Source organism: Azolla caroliniana, unplaced genomic scaffold (assembly GCF_043228905.1).
Source record: "Azolla caroliniana isolate FFs.n. ecotype wild unplaced genomic scaffold, voAzoCaro1.0.p SCAF_10, whole genome shotgun sequence".
Classification (NCBI taxonomy): Eukaryota; Viridiplantae; Streptophyta; class Polypodiopsida; order Salviniales; family Salviniaceae; genus Azolla; species Azolla caroliniana.
Window position 1 is genome coordinate 17,771,346 of NW_028230445.1, and position 16,010 is coordinate 17,787,355.

At 40.2% G+C, this 16,010-nt stretch overlaps 1 protein-coding gene across 1 annotated transcript; it reads right to left on the reverse strand.

Annotated features, from left to right (window-relative positions):
* Window positions 1-929: 929 nt before the first annotated feature.
* LOC147859297 (tRNA modification GTPase) lies at window positions 930-15,153 on the reverse strand. The gene is made up of 10 exons (XM_087326162.1): window positions 15,045-15,153; window positions 14,069-14,208; window positions 9,962-10,281; window positions 3,979-4,117; window positions 3,644-3,765; window positions 3,295-3,498; window positions 3,155-3,214; window positions 2,832-2,970; window positions 2,412-2,743; window positions 930-1,183 (listed from the first exon to the last, which is right to left on the reverse strand). Exons 1-10 carry the CDS (start codon window positions 15,080-15,082, stop codon window positions 989-991), a joined length of 1,689 nt encoding a protein of 562 aa, XP_087182288.1. The 5' UTR covers window positions 15,083-15,153; the 3' UTR covers window positions 930-988.
* Window positions 15,154-16,010: the final 857 nt, after the last annotated feature.

Sequence of the window (16,010 nt, forward strand, 5' to 3'; positions counted from 1 at the left end):
TTTGACCTCTCCAAACAAATAGTATAATAACCCAAATGCATGTACATGAAACTAGAACAAATGGGATAATAACCCAAATGCATGTACATGAAACTAGAACTTATTTCTGCACACTAATCTTCAAACGTGAGGCTACTCAAATAGATCCCACACTTTCATATTTTTAACAATGTTATCATGCATAGCACCTAAGAACATGATATGGTCATTTGTAATTCTTGCACAATACAAGTATTTGCTAATGGTAGCAAAAGTCCTACCACATATACCCCTTGTCGCATTATGTAACATTGTTAAAATGGGATGTATTACAATTGCAAACGAGAAGGTATTGCACAAACATATTTATCAAATGGATTTCTGAGATGGAGTGGGTAGGGTAGTTCACTTTCTATACGTAGAAAAGCTTGCAATAAGCTTTTGGGTACCTTCGAAAGTATTTGTACAAAGCACAATGCTTACTTGCTTTACTAGCTCGTTGGTCATTTGTTCCAGTTCATGAATGCATAAACCAAAGAGAGTTTGTGAGAGTGGCATAGGTTTTCTTGCCACCAATAGTATTAGCGAAAAGAATCTGAAATTCATCTCCCATTCACACATGGTACATCACCTTCTCATAGATTCAAGAAATTGTAAGAATATGCTCAAAATGTGATGCTTATGTTCTTAGATATGAGTGATGTGGTTGATGTAACCTAGATTGTTGGCTTGGCCACATTGTCATCCCAAATTCTCCCATTACTCTATTTGCAAATTTTTTATACCAACATAAAATGCTTTTATAAAATACACAAGAAACAGTTTTTTGACAGAATAGATAGCTGAAGCAACCTAAAAAACAATTTCATCGTTTTTTAATTGATATTTTTCACTTACCTCCCACTACAACACTACTTGGAGAATCAAGCCAGCACACTTACTCGAACAAGGATAAAATAGCTTTTCTTTCATAAGAGCAAAAACAATTAATCGTTATGCTTAATAATGTCTACTTCCCAATGCAAAATTTACTAAAAATTTGTGAGAGCACTTCCTCTGATACATCATCCCCACTTATCTCCCCGAGTGATATAGTTACATCTTTAAGGTCGATTGTCCAAAAATCCATGGGTAAATCTTGCTCCACGGATGTCCGAAGCCTTTCCAACGCTTTGCTTGCCTTTAATAATTGTTCAGCTTGCCTCTACACAAGAAATACACCAATTGTTGACTATTTGCATGACATAATTATAAAAAGGCAATCATTGCAACAATCAGTAAACAGTTTCTCACTTGTGTGACGTATTACCAAGATCCCAAAATCAAATAACTGAAACTGTATTCACCTTACTCTGAATCCAGAACTTTCATAGATATGCAATATCCTAGTTTTTTATACAAGTTTACCGTAAGAAACTTAAGGATTATAGGTCATTGACAGTTTCTAAAAGTTGTAAGGTACTATTTTCTAACAGCATGCATGGTGCTAATAATGAGCTTAAACCAACCTCCCCTTCTAAAATTGACATACAATATCAACTATGTTGTAACCTACCAACTATCTATCCATTATCTAATGTTTATTGAGATCCAAATCCTGATTAGAGACTAACAGTTGGCAATGGTTCGGTTTGAACCAAACCGTGAAACCACAGCTGAACGGTTTAAACGGTTTAGTTTAAGTTCAAGTTTTTTTAACGGTTCCGTTCTGTTTGGGGGGTGATCGGTTCAGTTTCAATGGTTAGAAACCGCAGTTTAATGGTTTTTAAATAGTTAGTTTTTAAAAAAAATAATCTTTTCAATTTAAAGCCTAATTCTCACATTTTAGGAAGATCTTTAAAATTTTGAAAAATTTAAACTTAAAATTTGAAATTTGAACTGAAACCGAACCATGAAACTGCAGTTTTAATGGTTTTGATTTTTTTTTAAACGGTTTCAGGTCAAATGGTTTCGTGGTTGAGTTCGGTTCGGTTCAAGTTTCAAAATTTTTAAACGGTTCGCTTTTGACACTCTCAAACTGAACCAAACCGTTGCCGATTGTTACTAGAGACAAATTAGTGTGAGAAAATATTGAAGGAAAGACAATACCTTCATCACAACAGGCCAAGAGCCCTCGTATACCATACCATAATGCTTCCAAGCATAGATTATAATGACTTGATATGGAGGCATTCTTTTCTTTGCATGCAAACAGTGTACTCAAATGATGGTATATAAGGACAGAAAAGCATGTTGAGAAGCAATGCATCACAAAAAGGGTTTTCATTTTCCCCCAAGAAAATAGCCTTTTGATGATGCTTTGTCTTTTTCTGCACCTCACATTATTACAAGATACAACGTTTTAATGCTGAATAAACACATGTTATTTAGTCACATTACAGACGAATTACAGAAACATTGGAAAATTAAGCAGCATATTGAAAATAACGGACCTGATTGACAGCCCACATTTGGCCACCACTTGGTATGTGCTCTGTATCAACTACTTCAAGCAATGCAGCTTCAAGGTCTTCAAATCCTTGTCGTAATAAGGCACTCGTAGGAACAACTTTGTCAAATGTCTCTACAAACTCTGATGTCTGGACTGTATTAGCTGCAGCTTGATCAATCTTATTGATTACAAGCATACTTGCAGCCGATTTAGGTTGACTTTTAAATACAGTCTCAAATATCTGAGTGTCTCCATCTGTCCAACCCTCTTGTGCATTAACTACCATTATGATTACATCAGCTCCTTTAGCAGCAATTATAGATCTCTCAACACCTGATCATTGGCATAAAAAAAACTTATCTAACCATCAAAGATAGTCAATTTGGATAACCCATATCACTTCACCAACTACAGTTCTCACCAATGCTCTCAACAACATCAGTTGTTTCACGGATTCCAGCAGTATCTAAAAGTTTGACAGGGAAACCAGATACCACAATGCCAATTTCAACTACGTCTCTTGTCGTCCCTGCTACATCAGTGACAATTGCCCTCTCTGTCTGTAATAGATAAAAAATATACAATATAAGATTATGCAAAAACACCGAGGGATGCACATATAGAAGAGACTACAGCAGATTTACTTAAGAAATTGACACATACAGGCATACATGCACTGCAATTTTGCTCTACAAGGAACTATAATGTACGTGCATACATGTCGAAAAGGAAAAGCTCACCTACTTGACTCCAGGCATTGAGTAAACTTGACTTCCCAACATTTGGTCTCCCAACAATAGCTACCTACATAAGGATGAGTTTAACAAAATAACGTAGCAAATTATCTTCCAACATGATTCTTAATGAGAAATAATGTTGCGTACTTGTATCCCAGTTTGCAAGAGTCTTCCTCGTTTCTCAGTTTTTAGCGCTTCTTGTACTTTTTCCCATATCGTCTCTATTCTTTGTTTTAACAAATTTATGTCCAGATCAGGTAGCTCATCATCAAAATCAAGCCGAGCATCTATTTCTGCCAGCATCTCAATACATTCTGATCGCAAGGATCGAACTACTGAGGAAAAGCCACCCTACAACACAGAAGATGTCTCCAATCAGATTGTAAAATGTGCTATCTTCTAACATATCATATGTTATTACACTATTCTGCCTGACAAGTTTCAAATAGATTGAAGACTTGAAAAGGCATAATAGGGGATTATGCATAAAGAACACCTGCAATCCAGCTAATGCAGTCTCAGCAGCTGAGACAGTCCTTGCAGATACAAGTTGGGCAACATTTTCTGCCTGTGAAAGATCAAGTCGTCCATTGAGGAACGCACGAAGAGTGAACTCTCCTGAAATGGAAAAATATCTGTAAGAAAGGTTCTTAATTGAAGCATTATTTCATGCCCTAGGTTTGTATAATTTATGGTTTAAGGGGCACCTAGGGAAATAATGAAAACTGAAGAACATTTCCGAGAAACAAAGAAAATCTCAGGTTATTTCAGAGTTTTTCCTTATATAAACACAAATCTAACCATTAAAATCAGAGATGTCGACTTATATACCAGGTTGCGCAAGTCTAGCCCCAGCCTCTATACAAAGTTGAAGTATCCGACGAGAGCATATGCCCCCACCATGACATTGGAACTCTATGACATCTTCTCTTGTAAAGGATCTCGGTGCAAGCATTGGAACCAATAGAATCTGCATTAATTTTTAATTAGATGAATAGACAATAAAGAATAAGCAAAAAAATTTCATGTCAGCAAAGCATTAGAGCCGAAGAGGAGACCTTTTGAAGTACAGGGAAACAAATGAGTGATATTATGCAATTCCTGAACAAATGTTTTAATGTAGTAATGATGTTACTATTAGTTATAAACAAGTTAATATAAACATAAGGGCTTAAGAGAATTCAGAACTGAAAAACTCCTTAAAATTATTATTGTGGTGTGCATGTGTTCCTTTGTGCCACCCTTTTAGCACACTCTTTTTAGCATGCATGTAGCTAAGCCAACCCACCCTTTTAGCACACCCTTTTTAGCACGCATGTAGCTAAGCCATCCCAAATGGGTACCTTTGTATCGACTATAAATTGAGCAAGAAGTAAGAAGCTAAGTAAGCTGGTTTGGAGTCTCTTTATGTGCATTTCACATATTGATGGAGATGACGGGCAAAATTTTAGCCACTAACACCTCCTTCATGGCGTCCCAACTCCCTCCCGTCGCCTCCGAAGCCAATACCCCTATGCAGCCTGAGTTCCCGCAGCCTCATGAGCGGCCACCCCACTTCAAATGGAGCAGCTCTTGCAAGTCCTCTCCAATGCAATGCTTCAAATCAGCTCTTGAAACTTACCTCTGGGGTGCTGATGGAAGAGCCAGCCCCCCACGTCCAAACGTCCGCCTCGTCTGCTTTGCAAGTATGCACCGCTCTTGCCACCATCAACCACTCCACCCACTTCATCTTGTTAGACATTGGTAGTAGTATCTCTTCCATTAGTGCCACCTTAGTTCACTAGTTAGGCCTCTCGACATCCACCGGTCCCTCCATCCAAGCCTTTTTGGCAATCACCAACATCTATACCACTCTCGCACGCAAGCCCATTGCACCTCACCTTAGGCAGTATCACATTCTCACACCACTTTTATGTCTTGCCCCACCAATTCTTCCCCCTCACCTTAGGTTGCGATTGGTTCCTCAAGTGTCGCGTTATAATTGATTTCGTTGCCCACCAACTTCTTGTCCCACGAGCTCCCCCGATCCCCCTCCTACACAATAGCCCCCCACCTCAGCCAAGTTCAGGTGGCCCTCAGTCCACAAGAGCGCTTGATCTCCATCCGCCAATTGTTAGCTCGTTTTCTGTCACTAGCCTCGTCCAACTATTATCTAATCAAGGCCGCCAGTTCCATGGGGATGTCCACAACGTCGTTGCAGCTCAACTAGGTGTGCATCAGGTGTTTACGTCCCCATACCATCCTCAGACAAATGGCCTCACTGCATGCCTCAAGAAGACCCTCAAGGAGGAGATTGCCACTTACATCAATCCATGCCACAAAATTGGGGATCAAATCTTGCCTTTTGTCACCCATGCCTACAATACATATGTACAGGCATCAACATAGATCAGCCCTTTTCGAGCAATCTATAGGCGAGACCCTCGGCTCCCACCAAAATCGTCCATTCCAAACCTACCAACATGGATAGTGCCACTTGGGGGCTCTATCTCCAACAGATGCTCCCCCTCCTTCGACAAGCCAGCTCCTAAAATCTACAAGTCGCACAACAGCGCTAGAAGCGCCACTACGAGGTGGGTCAAATTACCCTGACTTATGCTGATGGAACCAAAGTCCTTGTTTACTTCCCAGTCCGGCGACCCAATGGATCGGCTTGTTCAATGTAGTTCGTGCCATCAAAATCCACTACGTACTTGCTTCGACACGATTCCAACGGCTGAACCGCATCAAACCCTATGCCACCCCAAGCCCATCTTCTGACCCCCGTCCTTTCCCCATGTCATAAACCTCCTTGTTTCTGTCAGGGGGGAAATGTGGTGTGCATGTGTTCCTTTGTGCCATCATTTTAGCACACCCTTTTTAGCATGCATGTAGCTAAGCCAACCCAAATGGGTACCTTTTATTTGACTATAAATTGAGCAAGAAGTAAGAAGCTAAGCAAGCTGGTTTGGAGTCTCTTTATGTGCATTTCACATAAATTATAGACGATACAAAGGCACCCATTTGGGTTGGCTTAGCTACATGCATGCTAAAAGGGTGTGCTAAATGGGGTGGTGTGCTAAATGGGTATGCTAAAAGGGTGGTGTGCTAAAAGGCATGCACTTGCACGGAAGGGACACCACATTTCCCCTCTGAGAGAAACAAGGAGTTTTACGACATGGGGAAAGGACGGGTGCTAGAAGATAGACTTGGGGAAGCATAGGGCTTCATGCGGGCAACATGGGGGGAGGTGAATCGGCCATTGGAATCGCGTCGGAGCAAGTAGTGAATATGATGGCACGAACTATGGTGAACGGGCCGATCCATCGGTGCATGAGGGATTTGATGAGACCGCGCCGCCGGACCGGGAAGTAAACAAGGACTTTGGTTCCATCAGCATAAATCGGGGTAATTCGACCCACGTCGTAGTGCCGCTTCCGGATTCCTTCTTCTTCTCATTGCTTTTAACAAGCTTTCTACACTCATCAATAGTATGACCAGCCTTCCGGCAATATTTGCATCTCTTCTTCTTTTGCAAATCGCCATCATTAGAGGAATAAGTGGAAGAGGGAGGTTGAGGCTTTGGTTTTGATGAACCAAAAGCTGAACCATACTTGTTTTTTCCCTTTTGTGAGATAGCAAGTGCTTGTGTTCCCTCTATCAAACCACTTCTATTCACTCTAGATTATTCTTCTTGCAAAAGAAGAGACACAACCTCATCAAATGCATACATATCGGTATTCCCTTTTGCAACCAAATGGATTGTAGTAGCAAAGCTTTGAAAAGATTCGGGGTAACCCTTTCAACAATGTAGAGATGAGTGATGTATTCGGAATGATCTCATCTATGTTTGCCAATTGCCCTTTCAAATCTTTGATGCGTGTCACATACACATCTACTGACTCATTTTCAGCCATATATACATCCTCAAGTTGCTTTCTCAAATATGCAACGCATGCTTCATTACGCACGGCATACAACCAAGCAAGAGCGTCCCATGCTTGTTTGGATGTAGAGCATTACCGAATATGTGGAACTATCTAACGCTTCACAGAAAGTGCAATCAATGCATGAGCTTGAGCATCTTTTCCATCCCATCTAAGTTGCTCCTGAGTAGGTGGAGTAGATGAAGTCACTGTGCTTGAAGAAGAACACGTATCTGTGACAGTAGACTGTGAAGTAGAAGGACCAGCAGGACGTCGATCTACATCTACCACTATGTTCCATAGTTGTTTGGCAACAAGTGTCATCATGTAGGACCACTTGGATAGTTAGTCCCATCAAGCTTATCCTCAGCTTGAAGCATGCCAAATAAGTCACTGTTGTTTGCCATTTCACCAAAGAACAAGAAAGTGGTAAAATCTTACCTCAACGAAATCTGAAATGAGTGCTGAAATTTCAGCTCACAAACCGTCACTCGGATGGCGATTTTGACTGCACGAACAGCTTCAAAATGGGGGTAAAACAACGGGGATACCTGCTGGAAATGCTCTCCGAGTGCTGAAAATTACTTCTTTATATTCAGAAGTTGATTTGCATTGTTAAAAATGTGTGCGCACCGCAACGTGGAAAACCGAAGATGGAGAGGATGAAGAACTTGCTCTGATACCACTGTTGGGTGTATATGGAAGAGTGGGAGACACACAAGAAGCTCAGACAAGAAGCACTCACACAGACAAGACAATGGCTGGAATAGCTCTCTCTATTGATGAATAATACAAAACTAGTAAGAGCTGAAATATATATCCCTAAGTACTAAGTACCACCACATATAAGTGAGTCATGTATGTGGTTACATGGGGAAAAAACCTCTAGCCAGCACTAGAGTAAAAAGTGCCCATGTATAGGGAAAAGGTTCACATCAAAGCTACTCAAGGAACACGTAAGTGTAACATGCCCCAATCAACGTCACGATTCATCGTGATACATTAGATAGTACACACAATTTTTTGCAAGACATGAACCAAATGTTGCATATTGCCGAAGAAAATGTTCGGGCAGCTCAAGATCGTGCTCGATTTTATGCTGATCAAGATAGACGTCCTCGTGCATTTACTATTGGTCAAAAAGTGTTTTTGTGTGTCCCTATTGACTCTACGTCATTGACTACGAGCAAGTGCACTAAGTTAGCCCCATGATATTGTGGCCCATTTGAAATCCTTAAGCGAGTTGGGTCATCTGCTTATCACCTTGCCTTACCCCATAACGTTGGTATTCATCTTGTTTTTCACATCAGTAGTTTAAAACCATTTTTAGGCTCTGGTGATAACACCATTTTTAGGCTCTTGTTGAGGTGTTCGGTGAGGCCATTTGTCTAAGGATGGGAGTGGCATCCCCAATACAAATTGCATGTTGTACCGGGAAAGAGACAGTAGAAGCATGCGTGGGTTGGAGGCCTAGTGACGAAAAACGAGTTAACAATTGGTGGATGGAGATCAATCACTCTTGTGGACTGAGGGCCACCTGGACTTGGTTGAGGTGGGGGACAAGGGGGCTATTGTGTAGGAGGGGGATCGGGGGAGCTTGTGGGATAAGAAGTTGGTGGGCAGCGAAATCAACTATGGTGCGGCGCTTGAGGAACCAATCACAACCTAAGGTGAGGGGAAAGAGTTGTGGAGCAAGACATAAAACTGGTGTGAGAATGTGATATTGCCTAAGATGACGGTGCAACGGCCTTGCCTGCAAGAGTGGTATAGATGTTGGTTATCACCAAAAAGGACTTGGATGGAGGGACCGGTGGATGTCGGGAGGCCTAACTAGTGAACTAAGGTGGCGCTAATAGAAGAGATACTACTACCAGAGTCTTAACAAGATGGTGTGGGTGGAGTGATTGATGGTGGCGAAAGCGGTGCACACCTGCGAAGTGGAAGAGGCGAACGCTTGGACGTAGGGGGTTGGCTCTTCCATCAGCAACCTAGAGGTCAATTCCAAGAGCTGATTTGAAGCATAGCATTAGAAAGGACTTGCAAGAGCTGCTCCATTTGGAAGTAGGGTGGCCACTCATGAGGCTGCGGGAACTCAAGCTGCATAGGGGTATCGGCTTCGGAGGTGACAAGAGGGAGTTGGGACACCATGAACAAGGTGTTAGCGGCTAAAAGTTTTACCCCACATCTCGACCAATATGTGAAATGCACATAAAGAGATCAAAACCAGCCTACCTAGCTACTTACTTCTTGCTGAATTTATACTCGATACAACGGTACCCATTTGGGTTGGAATAGCTACATGCGTGCTAAAAAGGATGGGTTGGCTTAGCTACATGCATCCTAAAAAGGGTGTGCTAAAAGGGTGGCACAAAGGAACACATGCACACCACATTTCTACCCTGAGAGAAACGAGGTTTACGACATGGGGAAAGGACGGGGATCAGAAGATGGGCCTTTTTAGGGATAGTCGGAAAGATAGGGGGATAAAACTTGCAACATTGTACAGCTCAATTAAATCACGAAATGTCACATATACAATCATGCATACAATTCACAAAGACAGGCCTAAAACCTAGCTGTCTCTTGTCCATATTACAATGCATGAGATTATAGCCAATTAATTTTCCCTGATGTGCCATTATTATTGCAGGAGATTTATGATCAAGGCTTCGCTTCAAAGCAATGTAATTTCTATAAGTAATTATAGTCTTTGCTTTCTCTCTGTATCAGAATTGTATGATTAAGAGCCTCAACTTTGATCCAAGCATTACATAATTTGTAAAAATAAGTGAGCAATATTTTTAAGCTCCTCAAACATATAAGCAATTTGGGTACTTTCCCCTGTTATATACAATAAAAATTAGATTATGGTTAAGTTCAAAAAAGGACCTATGAACACCACCACTTACTTCATCCACCAACGAGCCCGATCCATCAACAAGTGTCCCATACTCAACTTTATGGCTAACTGGATTCCATGACACATCAGACTTGCTTTTCTTTGATCTCTTTGTTGGAATGAATAATACTTTCGAAATATGTACTGACAAGGGGCCTGATAGTCTGATAATTTCTACTGCACCAGGCTGACCTCCAGAGGGAGTGACAAGCGCAACAATTGTATCATTTGTATCAACAACTGTGGCAGGTTTATCTGATATTTTGTCCCTTCCTCTTTTGTAACTGATAGATTTTGTTCTCGGGTCCTCAAAGGAAAGAGACGTGTGCTCTGGATATTAATACATGTTAAGCTTTTTTCAAGACCTTTGTATGGAAAATCAAATGATAGACAACTTTAATGAATTGCATCTAATGCTTTTTGTCCAAACTGCAATATAATCATAGAAATGAAAAACATTTATCCAATTAGATAGAAAGCAGAGTTCTGCAAATGATTACATCTGGTCAAAGTCATATGAAAAGGTATACTAGTTGTGTATTCAAAATACATTAGAATACAAAGATAAAAAAGGGGTGCTACAAGTGATTATCAAGGTAATTGGCAGGCAATGAAATGATGCCAAACATGATAGTAAAATGTACGTTTATAAGCATTTTGAGCCTATGTGTAGCTCATTTTTCAGTAAAAGCTTTGGCTGAAACACATAACTACATTTCATACATGTGATTCAAGTGCAAGAGATGTATAGATGCAATTAGAAGGATAGGAACAATAAAAGGTTTTTCCTTTCAACGCTTACCCTAAATATGCTATAGAATGAAGCTTCCAAACAATCAAGTTGTCAAGCAATATTACTGTATGCTGATGGCTATCCAAAGGGTATACTCAGACATGTAGATGTTTTCAAGTCATTTTGTACGAATGATTTGTTGGTAAACTGTGATAGAACTGAAGTGACGGTGTTTAACACCATTCAAGCATGGGTAACATGCTCAGATACAAAATTCCTATTAGGAGAGGAAAAGGCGGCATAGACATGATCTTACACATATTGAGTAACATTAACAGGGCATTCCTCAGTTCTCCCTCAGGGAGGCTGCCTTTACTCGACTTTCTCATGGATATGCAGCCCTTGAAAGAGAATGTGCACATATACAATACCATGAACCACAAGCAAAATTGAGTTGTTTGATACACTAGTAACACCAATTATTTTCCATGGGATAGAAACTTGGGAACTGAGCCTTCATAGAAGAAAACTAGAGAGATTTAGAGAGAGACCTTTCTTCTCAATGAGTACCCCCATGATATGGAGCAAAGTATGAGTGTCCCATGACATAATCCCTGCTCGTATGGGTGCAGCCCCAATAAAGGACGAACCACCATTCTGCTTGGCAACCAGTATCCAACATGTTCCAGAGCTCCCACAGTAATGGTACTCAATACATTCAGTATCAAAACAACTGGGAAAATATTGAAAATAATCATTGTTGGTGTGTTGAAAGGCAAGGATTGTCCAAATCACATGGAAAAAGATATAAATGCTCTAGCCCCATTCCAAAATAGCTTGGATTGTCCGCACTTCAACATGAACATAGTGGAAAAGCATAGAATGATCTGAAGTGTTGTCATTAAATTGGATAATGGGAGTGTGCGGAGCAGCCCCACAATGCCTCCTTGTAGGACTATGGCCCACCATAAGGCAATCTTTTTAGACACGTTGTACGATGGATTTATCATAAATAGATACAAATCGATATATACTCAGACCTCTTCACATCAGTTAGAGATTGAGTCAATTTGATATCCACGTAAATCTATGGAAGAACAGATTTGCTGTAAAATTAGATGAATACTATGTTTGCCGTTGTCCTGTAAATGCATGTGCATGTGCTACTCGAGTGGGACCATGGGGGACTTGGACAAGGGAGGACACAAGGGCTAAGCAGGCGCGGATGATAGGGGACTCATAGGCTCTTACGAGTTGAAAGCTCGACAAAGTCGAGCGCTCGTCAGAGTCAGAAGTTCTCTAGAGTCGAAAGATCTCTGGACTCAAACGATCCCTAGATTCCAAAGCTTTGCAGACTCGAAGGCTTTCCGGAGTTGAATGCTCTTCAAACTTGAAGGATCTTCAGACACGAAGTCTCTTTAGACGCGAAGGTTCACCAAAGTCGAAGGCTCTTCAAATGTGAAGGCTTGCTTAGAGTTGAAGGCTCTTCAGACTCGAAGGTTGTTCAGACGCAAAGGGAATGACGAGTTGAATGATGATTAGCACATGAGGTGAAGATCAAAATACGCGATTAGCACAAGGAGAACGAGATTATGAAGGATTTTCACAATATTACGACCAAAATGGGCCTCCTTTTAGGCCACAAAATGATAGATTAAGAAAAAAGAATCCCTTTATAAAATAGGGTTACAAATGTACATAGCAATTAGATACAACAACGGTAACGAGAACCGATACAACGAACAATTAGAACATAACCATTCGACTTAAACGGAACCAAGTTGGGGAGTCAACCGAGATTCCAGTGAAGGCGAGTCAAGTGGGCTGCCGAGACCGCGACTACCTCCGATGGCCACAATGCCGCGAAACAGAGTAGTGTTCTCATGCCACTTCATCCTCCCTTCAAACGACCGGCATGTGAGTTTGCCTAGCCCCTTCCATGGACATGTAATGGTGCTCGCAAGAGAATCAGTCTCGATGTACACTTGAGAACAACAAGAAGAAGAACCCTAAAAGCTCACGAAGGAGAGGAAAATAAAACCCTAAGTCCTCAAGTATGTTGTGGAGAAGAAGAAGAAGAAGAAGAAGAAGAAGCAAAAAGCAAAACCCTGAAGTTCGAAGAAGAAGAAGAATATTAGAAGAGGAAAGGAAACCTAATGGTACGCTCCAAGACACAAAATGGACGAACTGAAATAAGCCCTCTTCTCCTCTTTTTATTGAGAAAAAGATGTGCCTAATTTTAGAATTGAATGCAGTTTTATTCCCTATCTTTCTTCAAAAAAGAGAAGGGAATCAATAATCCTTGATTTGCGTCGCATTGTCAAAGAATCGAACTTTGCACCCTTTTCAGCCTAGTGAATATAGCTCTAACCACAAAGCTATTTACTTCTATTTATTACCTATGATATTTATCTTTTTGTATATACATATATTTCTGTGATGTGAGCGGACCCTCCATTTTCCACTTTTCTACCTTTGGCCACACCACATCACAAGACAGTGTTGTGACTATTCTTGCTAGAAATCAAACAACCATCAAAACTTTTTCTTAGTTCCATTACTCCTCATACTACAAGTCAATCAAGGGCCACACAAGTAGGGTCTCAACCACAGCAACTGAAAGGGATTACAATAGATCTAGACGATGCAAGCCACCACCATCTCGACCGCAGCATCAATAGATCAGACCCATTATCACCTGAGACTAAATTGCTTCCCTCACTTTGGAGAATTCTCCACCTTCAATAGGCCTGTGTTTGACAGTGTTACTAATTTAGTTACATTTATTTTTATTTATTGTTCTCAAAGATGAGAGCCTTTTAAGACCTAATCTCTTGTTCAGTCTCCTAGGCCTCTTAAAAAATGTTAAAATATCTCTCATTCTTTCAAAGAGCACCTAACTTTATTTCTTCAATAATGTGGTCATAGCACAATATAATTGGCCATCCTACTTAAAAATGTGAGTTTTTCTCCATTTTCACACGTTTTACTGCATTAATGTATTTACTAATATAAGATTGTTGGATTTCTCCTATCTCATTTGTCAGAGCTGTTTATCTAGTCAAAAGTATCCATAATTAATGCAGATGCATTCAAGTATAAGTAGCTCATTTTTCAGAAAAACTTTGGCACAGACATGTAAGTTTCGTACATTTTGTTCAAATATAGAACACAATACATCTTCAACAACATTTAAAAAGGTATACGTGCTATATATTTAGTATACATATGAATGCTGAGATAATAATAACAAACTACCTCCTGCAGATTATCATTAGTAGGCAATGAAATAAAGCTACTAATGATAATTCATGCATGCACACAGTTACAGCAAGCATCTTCTAGTCTATATAATTAGTTAATTTTTGTTAAAGAGATGCATACCTAAGTTCCAACCATGTCGTTTGGAAGCAACGCACGATGTGATCAAAGAATAGGAAAACACCACTGTTCTCCTGTGGTGCTGTATTACTAGACTTTTCATGTGGCCAGCAAAGCTCACATGACCTTGAGCGAATCTAAGCCTGTGAAATTAGCACAGGCAAGGAGTTCAATGCAAATTTCTAAGGCTAGAAGTTTGTTTGGTTGATACGACCTAATTCAGCAAATAGCTGATGCAAAGAACTATTATTACACATTTCAAAGAAAAAAATCTAACAAGAATTATGATTCTAAACACTCAAAACTCCACAAATACGAATCATTCTAAGTCTGAAACAGAACCTCCACAAAGAGCAATATTGAAAGACAGATACTTCATAGCAAAAAAATGAATTTAAACATTTGCAGCTTCCAAAGTTTTCTGCAAAGAAGACTGAGTTCAAACATTCTATATCAGCCAAATTTCCACAAAATTGATTCTAAACCAGCAAAAAATCTACAAAGAAGACTGATTCAATCCTAAACCATTTGAAAAGAAGAAGATTGAAATTCCTATAAGCTGTTCTGCAGTTGAAATTTTCTGGAGCTCAGCATCAAGAATTTCGATTAGAAGAGAAAACGAGTTCCATAGTGAGATTATTGAAATTTCTCAATTATTTTCATCTGCTGAATGATTTCGAATCTCACCATCAGAGAATTTCGACCACAAAGAAGAAACGAGATCCAAAAGATTGAGATTGAAAATCGAAAAGGTATTCTACTGCTGAACAGTTTCTGATATCATCATCAGAGAATTTCAAACAATACGAAGGAACGGGTTTCCCAAAAGAAGAAGGTTGAAAACCTCGAAGACCTGCTGTTCAACTGTTCTGGAGCTAATCATCAGGGAAATTCGCGAGACCTCACTCAAACAGAGAAAATAGCCACACGTACACACAGAAAAACAGAGAGAGAGAGAGAGAGAGAGAGAGAGGATTACCCTCGAGCGAGCATTGGTACGTCCAGAAGCTTCACCATCGCTCGCTTCTCCGTCTGTCTGTCTGTCTGTCTGTCTATCTCTCCCCTCCGGGTTTCTTTATTTCTCCAAATGCCCCCCCACATATTCCACAATTTTCAGTATTATCCCAAATGCCCCTCCTCCTGCGTTTCTCCGACCAATTTCACGTATATGTACATACATGTGATACATACATATATAGATAGGTAGATAGTTGTATGTTGTTGTACATAGACCCCTTGCTAGAGCTAGCTAGTTACCTATGTTTGTCAGGCATCTGTGTCGGAACCCCTACATTGCTAGCTAGTTGCCTGTGTTTGTGTGTGGCCTTCCGAGTAGACTACACGAGGCGTATGTGCATACTTGATTGTATGTTGCCATTGGGCAATCAACTCCTGCATATCGGGGAAATAATTGAAACACGATCAGTTACATTGAACTCAATATCTACTACCCCCTCGAATATGTTGCCTCTAAAGGACAGTTATCAATGTCATTGCCCATTTTCGGCTTGGCACATTGACTTGATCCTTCAAATTTGTCAGGTCCCTTCCATTGTCTGAAAGAACTTACATTGCCAAGTTTCCCAACTGAGATAGGATGTCGTAGAAGCCCTTGTGAAGGCGTTAATCTAAGTATCATTGTTAAAGTTGTCATTTAAAGTCACGTTGTGCACTCAAGTTTCTCATCATTAAGTTATGTTGAATTCTAGTCTTGCATGCAATAAGTGTATAGAATCTAAAAGAGAAATTTGAATTAAAGAAAGTTCCTTCTCCCCCCCCCCTTCTACAGTTGAATCTAAGTTATGTTGAATTCTAGTCTTGCATGCAATAAGTGTATAGAATCTAAAAGAGAAATTTGAATTAAAGAAAGTTCCTTCCCCTCCCCCCCTTCTCCCCCTCTTCTGCAGTTGATTTCTCTTGCCACTAGATGAACATCGAGACATTC

Coding starts and splice junctions, on each gene's coding strand:
- LOC147859297 (XM_087326162.1), bottom strand. CDS start 15,082: ATGGTGAAGCTTCTGGACGTACCAATGCTCGCTCGAGG. Junction 4,118..9,961: donor CGGGCTCGTTGGTGGATGAA/GTAAGTGGTGGT, acceptor AAATTAATGCAG/ATTCTATTGGTTCCAATGCT. Junction 2,744..2,831: donor TGATGTTGTTGAGAGCATTG/GTGAGAACTGTA, acceptor GCCAATGATCAG/GTGTTGAGAGATCTATAATT.